General features: G+C 42.1%; 2 protein-coding genes across 4 annotated transcripts in view; one reads left to right on the top strand and one right to left on the bottom strand.

Annotated features, from left to right (window-relative positions):
• Positions 1–12365, bottom strand: part of LOC133572716 (EH domain-containing protein 2-like) — an 84942-nt gene that overhangs the window by 19677 nt on the left and 52900 nt on the right. The gene's annotated exons all lie outside the window — the stretch shown is intronic.
• The window catches only part of egfem1 (EGF-like and EMI domain containing 1), a 147324-nt gene that overhangs the window by 101431 nt on the left and 33528 nt on the right, over positions 1–12365 (top strand). Inside the window, 2 exon segments of the mRNA XM_072911978.1 lie at positions 1302–1436; positions 2154–2285. Coding sequence (XP_072768079.1) covers positions 1302–1436; positions 2154–2285 — 267 coding nt within the window.

Below are 12365 nucleotides of genomic sequence, written 5' to 3'. Positions count from 1 at the left end.
GGGATCCCGAGGCGTTCCCAGGCCAGCCGGGAGACATAGTCTTCCCAACGTGTCCTGGGTCTTCCCCGTGGCCTCCTACCGGTCGGACGTGCCCTAAACACCTCTCGAGGGAGGCGATCGGGTGGCATCCTGACCAGATGCCCGAACCACCTCATCTGGCTCCTCTCGATGTGGAGGAGCAGCGGCTTTACTTTGAGCTCCCCGCGGATGACAGAGCTTCTCACCCTATCTCTAAGGGAGAGCCCTGCCACCCGGCGGAGGAAACTCATTTCGGCCACTTGTACCCATGATCTTGTCCTTTCGGTCATAACCCAAAGCTCATGACCATAGGAGAGGATGGGAACGTAGATCGACCGGTAAATTGAGAGCTTTGCCTTCCGGCTCAGCTCCTTCTTCACCACAACGGATCGATACAGCGTCCGCATTACTGAAGACGCCGCACCGATCCGCCTGTCGATCTCACGATCAACTCTTCCCTCACTCGTGAACAAGACTCCGAGGTACTTGAACTCCTCCACTTGGGGCAGGGTCTCCTCCCCAACCCGGAGATGGCACTCCACCCTTTTCCGGGCGAGAACCATGGACTCGGACTTGGAGGTGCTGATTCTCATCCCAGTCGCTTCACACTCGGCTGCGAACCGATCCAGCGAGAGCTGAAGATCCTGGCCAGATGAAGCCATCAGGACCACATCATCTGCAAAAAGCAGAGACCTAATCCTGCAGCCACCACACCTGATCCCCTCAACGCCTTGACTGCGCCTAGAAATTCTGTCCATAAAAGTTATGAACAGAATCGGTGACAAAGGGCAGCCTTGGCGGAGTCCAACCCTCACTGGAAACGTGTCCGACTTACTGCCGGCAATGCGGACCAAGCTCTGACACTGATCATACAGGGAGCGGACCACCAAAGTCAGACAGTCCGATACCCCATACTCTCTGAGCACTCCCCACAGGACTTCCCGAGGGACACGGTCAAATGCCTTCTCCAAGTCCACAAAGCACTGGTTGGGCAAACTCCAAAAAACCATACTAAAACAAAAAAAATATTTCCTCCCCCATCTATTTCCATTTTCAATCCTTTTTTAAAAATGCTCCAGGGAGCCACTAGAGCGGCACTAAAAAGCCGCATGCGGCTCGAGAGCCGCAGGTTGCTAAACCCGGTCTAACGTAACCACTTTATTTCTCGTGATGGCTTTAAAAGCTGCATCAGATGAGAGCGAAACACAATTATTCCCTTCCAGTGCAGTTACAGTACAGTACTGTTATTGCTCCCCAGTAATTCAATGTGTGTTCTAATGCAGAATGTGAGCCCGGCTTCTTTGGCGCTGGCTGCGAGCGGCCATGTGACTGCCCAGGTGGAGGGTCATGTGACCCCGGGACTGGCGAATGCAGCCTTAGATGTCCTGCAGGGCTTCATGGAGAGAGATGTCAACTGGGTGAGACAAACCAAAATATCGGCTACGCAACATTTGGTACAGATGGCCCAGTTCATGTCTTTCATGAAAAGTTTCAAATAACAGGAGCATTGCTGGAGCAGATTTGCGTCATGTGATGGCGCCCTCATGTGGTCGTAAAGAGAATGATTGTAATGAACTGTACTTGCATGAGCATGCATAATGTACTGAATGAAGCATGTGTCCGCAAGTGTGGTAAATGTTTGCATACTTAACACTTGTGTAAATATGCGCCTATTCAGTACGTCAAGCTGTGGGCGTAAAAATAATTGGGTCTAAAATGTCATCCAGCAGGTTATATACCCTGTAAATGTTTTGTTTAAGGTAACCTGTATTTCTTTTTGTGTACGATAGAAAAGGTTTGCACTTTGATTCATAATTTACGACGACAGGTGTGATTTGTTAGATCAATACCATACATCTTTGCTATTTACTCTGCTGGTTTATAGAAAGTTCATCGCTCTGATTCAAATATTAATGATAGTTTGATACCTATGAACAGGGGCGCCGCTAGGGATTTTGGGCCCCATGAAAAGAATCTTTATAGGGCCCCCAACACAGTGTCATTATTTATCTGTATTATAATTTCATCATTAGGGGCCTCTCTGGGCCCCCCTCCATCATGGGCCCCTAGAATCCGTCTCCTTTACCCCCCCTTTTCGGCGCCCCTGCTTATGAACACAAATTTCTTCTGTGCAGTGTGTGGATCTGGTTCCTGGGGTCCAGGATGCAACAGTACCTGCCGGTGCCAAGACAATTCTTTGGGCTGTGACCCTGTGACCGGTCAATGCGTGTGTGAGGCTGGCTATACTGGAGACAAATGTGAAGAAAGTAAGTTCATAAAGAGATTTTCTATAGTTTGAGCAAAAGCTTCAATGAATGCTGCCCTCGTGTGGATTTGTTTCACCACTGCAGCCTTTATGTCTTTTTGTTTCTACATTTAAAACACTCCATTGTGGTCTACATCAGTGACGTGCGGTGAGGTTGATGGCTGGTGAGGCACTGACTTCATCACAGTCAGATTTACAAACATATGAACCCTAAAGAGTATCTTATTCACCATTTGATTGGCAGCAGTTAACGGGTTATGTTTAAAAGCTCATGCCAGCATTCTTCCCTGCTTGGCACTCAGCATCAAGGGTTGGAATTGGGGGTTAAAACACCAAAAATTATTCCCGGGCGCAGCGCCGCTGCTGCCCACTGCTCTCCTCACCTCCCAGGGGGTGATCAAGGGGATGGGTCAAATGCAGAGGACAAATTTCACCACACCTAGTGTGTGTGTGACAATCATTGCTACTTTAACTTAACTTTAACTTTACACATACAAACACAAAAAAAGCACATTTAATTAAAAAAATATTATTATGGTCTTACCTTTACTTATAAGTGCGGGAACAGTGGTGTTCGTGTTGGAGGAGTTGTGAATGAATGAAATATGAAATCTGTGCTGTAGTCTGCAGGTGTACCTAATGTTGTGTACCTGCAGTCGTTCACGGCTCCTCTGGCGCGAGCATTGTTGTTTTTGCACTTTTTGGCTTCTTGTTAAGTGACTTTTTTTGGGTGGATTCGGTCTTGCACGTGGAGGGTTAGGGTGTGGGCTTTGGTTGGTGTGGCGCTCCCGTCGGGGGGTGCATTCTGCGGCGGGGGTGCATTAACCGGCACCAGGAGGCGGGATTACTGCGAGCCTCACACAGTGCGTCTTCGCAGCGGTTTTATTATTGCTCAGCACAAGAAATACGTTACACACATACAGTTGTTGACAAAATACACTGTACATTATATACCTCAGCTAACTAAACTATGGAAATGTATAATATAATTCATATAGCAATACGGTCTCACTGCACAGCAGGCCAGCAGTTAGCCGAGTCCACAATCCATGGTGAGGCACAACTGAGTGACGTGCCTCAACAGGCTGCTGATCACCGCACCGTCTCTTCTCAGTATGTGAACGGCAAATGTGAAAATTCAGCGATTTTGAATAAAAATAATCTAAAACTGGTGAAGTTAAATGGAAAATAACTTTATAGTATAATCACTGAATAATATAACAATTGTTTTTCTTTTTACATTTTTTTTCTTTCCATGATGGCAGGTGAGGCCCTGCCTCACCTGGTCTACATTACATGTAATGGTGGTTCTTTGGTCAAAATCTTGCATAGATTAGGTTTTACAGACCATCTCCAACGCCGTTTCATGGGCGATCCTATTTACACGGCTTCACTTCGACTGCGTCTTTACCCCACCATCTTTGTTGTTGTTTTTAGCGCCTCCAGTCTACTGACAGATTATTTTCGAACTATACGTTATTTTCTCATAGAAATGGCAACAGCAGAGGATGCATGTGCATGTACGAGCCAGTCTGTCCCACAACAAGAGGATAGTGAAAAAGAAGGAGCTTATTGATTACAGCGCGGACTCCAATGGCGGACACACGCAGAGCACTTAGGGTATATTTATATCTCTGTCTCTTTCAGTCAGTTGGATTCGACGAGAACTGTTCGATTTCATGAATGTGCTTTGGTGCATGTAATGTAAATGACCTTGAGGCTGTTCTGTCTCTTGCCATTGTCTGCCATCGATGGGGATTAATGTCAAGGGCCTTCATGTTCCTCGCAGCCACATATTTGAAACGGAGGCGTGGTCTCCCTTGATTCCTGCTCCCTTCAGATAACTGGGAGTATAGCAGTTGGTGTGGTAGTCGGTCGTGGTTCATTCGATGGACGTGACCCAGCCAGCGGAGGTTTTTCTCACTGAGGATGTCAGACATCGATGGAAGCCCAGTACGGCTCAGAATCTCATTGTTGGTGACTTTGTACATCCATTTGATGTTCATGATGGATCTCAGATGTCTCATCGTGTATGCATGGAGTTTCTTGACTTGTCTGCGATAGACAGTACAGGTTTCGGCACCGTACAGTAGCGTTGACAGCACAATCGCACGGTACGCCTTGCAGTTTACACAAATTTTGACATTGTTTTTCCATAATCGATCATGCAGCCTGCTGAAAGCATCACTGGCATTTTCTATCCTTGACTGAATTCCATTCTCCATATGACCAGTGTCTGAGACGATGCTTACCAGGTATTTGAAGTCTGTGCAATGGACCAAAGGCTCTTGATTTATGGTGATGGTCTGTGGGTTTGGAGGGGGATTGACCAGTTTCCTTGGTTGGTATAGACACTTGGTCTTCTTGATGTTGATCATTAGACCATACTTGCCAACCCTCCCGATTTTTCCGGGAGACTCCCAATTTTCAGTGCCCCTACCGAAAATCTCCCGGGGCAACCATTCTCCCAAATTTCTCCTGAACAACAATTTTAAGGGCGTGCCGTGATGGCACTGTCTTTAGCGTCCTCTACAACCTGTCGTCGCGTCCGCTTTTTCACCATACAAAGAGCGTGCTGGCCCAGTCACATGTTGTATGCGGCTTCTGCAGAAACACGTAAGTGACTGCAAGACGTACTTGATCAACAGCCATACAGGTCACACTGAGGGTATAGCCGTATAAACAACTTTAACACTGTTACAAATATGCGCCACACTGTGAACCCACACCAAACAAGAATGACAAACACATTTCGGGAGAACATCCGCACCGTAACACAACAGAACAAACACCCAGAATCCCATGCAGCCCTAACTCTTCCGGATTACAATATACCCCCCCACCCCCCCAATCTATGGAATTCGGAGGTCTCAAGGTTGGCAAGTATGCTTTAGACTAAATTGAGTAGCCGCCCTGGCAAAAAGTTTCTGAATGCCTTCCACAGTGTGAGCAACCAGAGCACTGTTATCGTCAAAAAGGAGCTCCCTCACAAGCTGTCGAGTGGTTCGAGTCTTTACTTTAAAATGAGAGATCTTGAGCAGGGCATATTTATACCATATATGGAGATACCGGTGACATCACAGGTAAAGTCAATTTGTTTAAAAGAAGTATGTACACCAGTGATTACAATTGGAAAAGTAATGGTTGGTTACAGCAGTAACTACAAATACTGCATCTTTGTGCATCTATGCCTACACAGAGTGACAAGCAACATGATGAAATGCTCTGACAGAAGGTATAGATCCACCTGTTGCAGTTCAACACAAACAATGTGATACACTGAGACGATTCAGTATTTTTATATCAACTTCTAAATACCATACTATTTTCCTGATATAAGGAAAAATCTACTTTACAGCAAATCTACTTTGCGCTCAGACTAGATATGTAAATGACACTTCTGGACAAAGTTGTGCCAAACAATGCATAATTGAGCCTTTCCGGACCATATAAGTGCACAGTTACCAAGGTTACCTTCTTTGAACTCAACATAACTAGATTGCAAATACTGAAGGCCCATAAAGTAGCTTCTGTTTTCTCCATATTAAGGTGATATCACAGACATACAGTACTGTGCTAAATTGTTTGTTTGGTTCATGGAGGATAACAAACATGCTGGGTGGGGTATACATAAGACATAATTCAACACTTAGTTTAGACCAAAATATATGTAGAATATGCATAGTGGCGAAGGACGACTATGTCATATTAAAACTAGTAGTGGCTTTTGCACAGTGCTGTATGCCAGTCGGCCATGGCACATTTTCAAAGCAACAATGCTAAGGAATACATTTGTAATGAAATATACAGTTTTATCCTGACCCTGATAAGGAAAGGCGGTATGCAGTTTAAAAATGGACAATAAAACAATGTAATTATATTTAATTCCACTAGAGGGCACTGCAGATTAAGTTTTCTCGCATGTCCACCTCTGTTTCATGACACAGATGGTATAAAAAAAAAAAAGCATCACTTGCATGTAATATTATGTCAGAAGAAAAACTATTGCAAGACATTATAAATTAAATTACTTTATCATTTAACTTTTATGGATTCATTTGAAGAGCAAACTGAACTGATAGAGACACCAGCTTTATTTTACATTATTAGAATGAAGATTTTTTGAGGCGACCTCACGTTAGAACAACTTGTAAGATTTACTGTAATCGTACCACCGGGACCAAAGTACCATACCGCCTCTGCAGGACATGTTTTGCAATAAATCACGGCCGTGCCCCACTAGAGCAGAGCGTCTTGTCCCCTAGTCATAACAATCTAATGGTTTAGGCACAGACGTCACTCTGACCGGACCTCACTGCAGGAATAGAGCTATCAGTCTGTCCACATTCTGCTGTCTGGAGGCCCTCTTGAGGTGTTCAGTTTCCCTGCCTGATGGGCCTCTCACACTTCAGGGGACATCAGAAAAAAGCCTGATGTGCTGTGAGACGGACCAGAAGTGTTTAGTTTACCAGAATCAAAAAGGAAATAGGGCTATTCACGTCCACACCGGTACATTTATTAAATGAATGGAAATGTGTGCAAAACTGGAACATAAGGGCCCTAAAATAAAGGAGCTGATCAGATCTCTTGGTGAGATGGCCCGCCAAATTTTAGACCGGTCTGCATTACATTATTTACAGTAAATAAATCAATTATCGATGTTTACTAATCGACTTTACAATCGCCCATGTACGAATTGCGATGCATCTAAAATTTGGTTGTTTCCTCCACCTCGTTTCCACTCTCTTTAAAAACTAGTGACGCCTCCGTTTCAAAACTTTAAGCAAGGTTCCTTGAACACACCAGTTATGTGCTGTGAGAGGCAAAAGTGTAATTTGAACATAACTTTGTCCGAGGCTGCCACAAATAGATTTATCAAATTTGAATCTTTCTCTAATCAAAAAGTTGAATGCATAATTGTAATATTTGATGACGTTATGACGTCTGTGTTGAGTGAACAGTGAAGTGTTCCATGCTGGGTTTGCTGCTGTGAAAGGGAATACCTGATTTTACATTTTAGCAAGAATGTAAAAATGGCCCAAATCCACATAAACCTAATGTCTTTGCCTCACATACAAACAAACACTCAGCATGTTTACACGCACTAAAAAACTATTTGATAATGTAAGGTTGAGATATGCTGATTCATGTAGGATTATCAATAGTGGATAATAACACATCATTATTATCATAATTATTAGTAGTACATCTACTGGGGGTTAAAATTCCCTGTCTTTAAAAACTAGTGAGGCATCTGTTTCGAACTTTAATCGAGGTTCCTTAAACGCACCACAGGTACAGGTGAAACTTTTTTTTTTAAATCATCTAAAAGTACAATTTTTTTAGCATTTCAACTTTAAATATAAAACTAATATATGATATAAACTCAATACATCCCAAGTGAAATACGTCAAGCTTTTATTTGTTCTAATTTTGATGATCATGGTTTACAGATTTTGAAAAACCAACATTTTCAATCTAAACTTTTTATAGGCTGTAAACTAGAGATGTCCTATAATATCGGCCTGCCGATATTATCGGCCGATAAATGCTTTAAAATGTAATATCGGAAATTATCGGTATCGTTTTTTTTATTATCGGTATCGTTGTTGTTTTTTTTAATTTTAATTTTTTTTTTATTAAATCAACATAAAAAACACAAGATACACTTACAATTAGTGCACCAACCCAAAAAACCTCCCTCCCCCATTTACACTCATTCACACAAAAGGGTTGTTTCTTTCTGTTATTAATATTCTGGTTCCTACATTATATATCAATATAGATCAATACAGTCTGCAAGGGATACAGTCCGTAAGCACACATGGTTGTGCGTGCTGCTGGTCCATTAATAGTACTAACCTTTAACAGTTAATTTTACTAATTTTCATTAATTACTAGTTTCTATGTAACTGTTTTTGTATTGTTTTCCTTTTTTTTTTTATTCAAGAAAATGTTTTTAATTTATTTATCTTTTTTTATTTTATTAATATTTTAAAAAAGGACCTTATCTTCACCGTTGTCCAAATTAGGCATAATAATGTGTTAATTCCACGACTGTATGTATCAGTATCGGTTGATATCGGTATCAGTAATTAAAGAGTTGGACAATATCGGAATATCGGATATCGGCAAAAAGCCATTATCGGACATCCCTACTGTAAACCATAATTATCAAAATATTGGTCAATAAATAATAAGCCTTGAAATATCTTGAGTTGCATGTTATGAGCCTAAGTCATATATTAAAGTCATATATTAATTTCACCTTGTACATCTAATTGCTGGAATAAACAAACCTGTGCACGATATTTTAATTTGTTGAGCTTCACCTGTATGTGCTATGAGACGCAAACGTGTAATTTAAACAAAAATTTGTCCGATGCTACCACAAATAGATTCATCATATTTTTACCTTTCTTTAATCACCTAGTTCTGGTTCCCAAATGTTGGCGCTGTGTGTGAATGCTTAAATGTGAGCTCTGGTGACGTTATGACGGCTTGTGTTAAGCGAACAGTAAAGTGTTCTATGCACGGACAGCAAAATCTGTTTAATCTTAACTTTTATGACATCGTCTTTTGTGACTGACGGATTTATGTGAAGTAAAAAAACTCTTTACAAAAGCCCAGATAATGATTATGTGTGCCATGGGCCGGCCCCAGTAAGAGTAGCAACAGGAAGTTCTATTCTATCTATTCTATTACTGTGGCCTGCTCTGTGTGGTCCTGCGTGTGGACCTACTTTATGGACTGACAGCACTCTTTTCTTACACAAGCAGGGATCTGGAAATAATCCCCTTGTCTTAAAGAGCTCATTTAGCCCAGAGATGGAGTCTTTCAGGAATGACCGTGTGTGTGGTAGTTGAGGACCTGATCCCCTGTGCCTACCTATAAACTAGGAAGGGAGGAAGTGGGACGACTCTAAACTTGCAAACAGCAGCAGACTTTGCAAAGACTTCTGTGGTTGATATGAAAACCAGTTGCCCCCTGCTGGTATAAATAAACCATAAAGTTGACCGCGTGCATACACGACATACATCAGCAGCCCTTACAGATGTGAGTCACTCCAGCAGAGAGTGTCTCCTGTGTGTTTCAGCATGTTGAGGTGATTATGTGGATATTAAAGGGGATCTTTAGCATCAAACGACATATTATACTTGAAGTATCACTGTGCTGTGCAAATATGTGCAGAACCCCCTCACACACACTGCCTTTTTTCAATGACCGTTTGCAGAGCAGTGACAATGTATAGTTAAATATTAAATAGTAGGGCAGAAAACCAACTACAACGCCATTTAACTTTGCAGAGGGGTGGGTACGTAAACACCCTACTGAGATTTGGTGAGGATCAAGATAAAGATGAACCAGGAAGTACAGTATGAAGGGGATTGATATACAGTAGTCCCATTTGTCGCAGTTTACCTGACACGTGAAACGGGACAAATTGGGGGATGCACTATTTCCTTTAGCCGCCAGACGGCAGTCGAGTGTTGAATATCTTACAATGTGTTTTGTGGCAATTCCAAATTTGACCACAGCGTCAGTTGCTAAGTAGAGTGGCGCTTTCTGTAATTTTCAGCAGACTGCATTGCAAAATGATTAATTCCTCTCACGTGAGATCAACACAGGAATAGGAATCCCTTCCCTGCTATAGCTTAAGAATGAACTAAACCAGTAATTCCCACCGTGTACCAGTAGTAGTACACGGGCTCCATCTAGGGCAGGGGTCGGCAACCCGCGGCTCCGGAGCCGCATGCGGCTCTTTGATCACTCTGATGCGGCTCAGCAGCTTACTTGCTGAACCCCCCAATTTTCCCGTGAGACTTCCGGATTTCAGTGCCTCTCGCAGAAAACTCCCGGGATTAATATTCACCGATTTTCACCTTTACGGCTATAATAAGGGCGTGCCATGATGGTACAACATTTGGCGCCCTCTACAACTTGTATTAACAGCGTGCCAGCCCAACATTTGTTATACAATATACATCTTCTGCATGCACATGTACGTGACAGCAAGGCATACTTGGTCAACAGCCACACAGGTTACACTGAGGGTGGTCATATAAAACAACTTTAACACTCTTACTAATAATGCGCCACACTTCGAACCAAAACCAAACAAGAATGACAAACACATTTCGGGAGAACATCTGCACCTTAACACAACATAAACACAACAGAACAAACACCTAGAATCCCATGCAGCCCTGACTCTTCCGGGCTACATTATACACCCCTGCTACCACCAAACCCCGCCCCCACCCCAACCCTGCTCCCTCACACATCAACCCCCCCCCCCCCTCCCCCCCTCTCTGTGCGTCGGTTGAGGTGGGCGGGGTTTGGTAGCGGTGGGTGTATAATGTATCCCGGAAGAGTTAGGGCTGCATGGGATTCTGGGTATTTGTCCTGTTGTGTTTATGTTGTGTTACGGTGCAGATGTTCTCCCGAAATTTGTTTGTCATTCTTGTTTGGTGTGGGTTCACAGTGTGGCGCATTATTAGTAAGAGTATTAAAGTTGTTTTTTTTTATACCGCCACCGTCAGTGTGACCTGTGTGGTTATTGAACAAGTATGCCTTGCTGTCACTAACGTGAGCAAGCGGTAGCCCCGTACAAAGCAAAAAAACCCAAATCTTTATGCAGTGTTATTTCATTTAAAATTTCAAAAAAATTTTGCGGCTCCCATTGTTTTCTATAATTTGTGAAACTGGTCAAAATGGCTCTTTGACTGGTAAAGGTTGCCGACCCCTGATCTAGGGGTACTCGAAAGAATCCCTTGATTAAAGTACAGTGTTTTATTTTTTATGTATTCAAACACAGTGTTACTGTTTAAACTGTGTGTACTGTCACAGTGGAAAAAAATATTACATATACTTATTAAATAAAACCTCTGCCTTATTTGTAACGAATACTTAGCCATACTAGGCTACTTTATCTTAATGTTGGTCATTATGGTCATACTTGGAGAGCCACTTTTTTGAGATAGTACTTGGTGAAAAAAAAGTTGGGAAACACCTAACTAAACAATCATGACTCTTAAAAAACATTTTACAGTTTGGCCTTGGCAGAGGTCTGTATTCTACAATGTTGCATTATTTCATTAATATGGTCATCCCTTACTAAAACAACATATGTATTGCTGTACATGGTGGTCGCATATTGTGCTAAAACAGTATATTTGTAAAGCAAAAAATAAAAAGGCATTGATTTGTTTTGTTTTTTACAAAAATGTGCATGTTTTCTATTTTTTAACAACCAGTTCTGGCACCATTTTAAAAGTATTGATTTGATACTATTATTGGTTAAAATGTAAATTATACCCATTCCTAATTGTAATAAATGCCGTAGAAGAGAGGAAAAACCATTGAGAACGACAAAAAGTGAGTAAACAATATGAACAGCGTGTCTATGAATGTTCCCATTCATCCAGGTCATTGTCATCCCAGGGCATTCAACCGATCACAACTGGACTGTTTGGTCTGTCTCAGAGAACGTTTCGCCTCTCATCCGATTATCCTTCAACAGTTCATGCTCATAGACTTAGATTGGTCAATTCTAGTCATATCTCGATCTAGATATGAACTACTAGATATGATCTACTAATTTACTTTCTTCTGTTGCTTCTATTGGTCTGATTTTTTTTGCTACATTGCGCAAGACAAAGCTTTGTACCGTAACCCCACAACAGTGTTTCCCACAGAACTGCAATCTATTTGTGGCATAGCTGGATTACACACATTTACATGAACAGTAGTACTTCAGTTTAGAAGTTTAATTTGTTGTGTGACGCAGCTTGTACTTTAAAAAACTTGTTTGCAAGACAGCATCGCCCAGTGAAATTAATTAATCCTCTTGGGAATCCATAATGAAATAGCAGTTAAGTAGCGCCAGGATGAAAATGGGAAGTTAATGAAATACAGTCCAACCGTAAAAAAAAATGGCGAACAGGTATTGTTTTTTATTTTAACTCTTTAAATGCCCAACCATCCATTTTTTACCGCTTATTCCTTTTGGGGTCGCTGGAGCCTATGTCAGCTGCATTCGGGCGGTAGGCGGGGTACACTTTAGACATTTATCTAAATA

This window comes from Nerophis lumbriciformis, linkage group LG30 (genome assembly GCF_033978685.3).
Source record: "Nerophis lumbriciformis linkage group LG30, RoL_Nlum_v2.1, whole genome shotgun sequence".
NCBI classification, from domain to species: domain Eukaryota; kingdom Metazoa; phylum Chordata; class Actinopteri; order Syngnathiformes; family Syngnathidae; genus Nerophis; species Nerophis lumbriciformis.
Note: the sequence above shows the minus strand (reverse complement) of the source record. Positions and strands in the feature narration are given on the sequence as shown.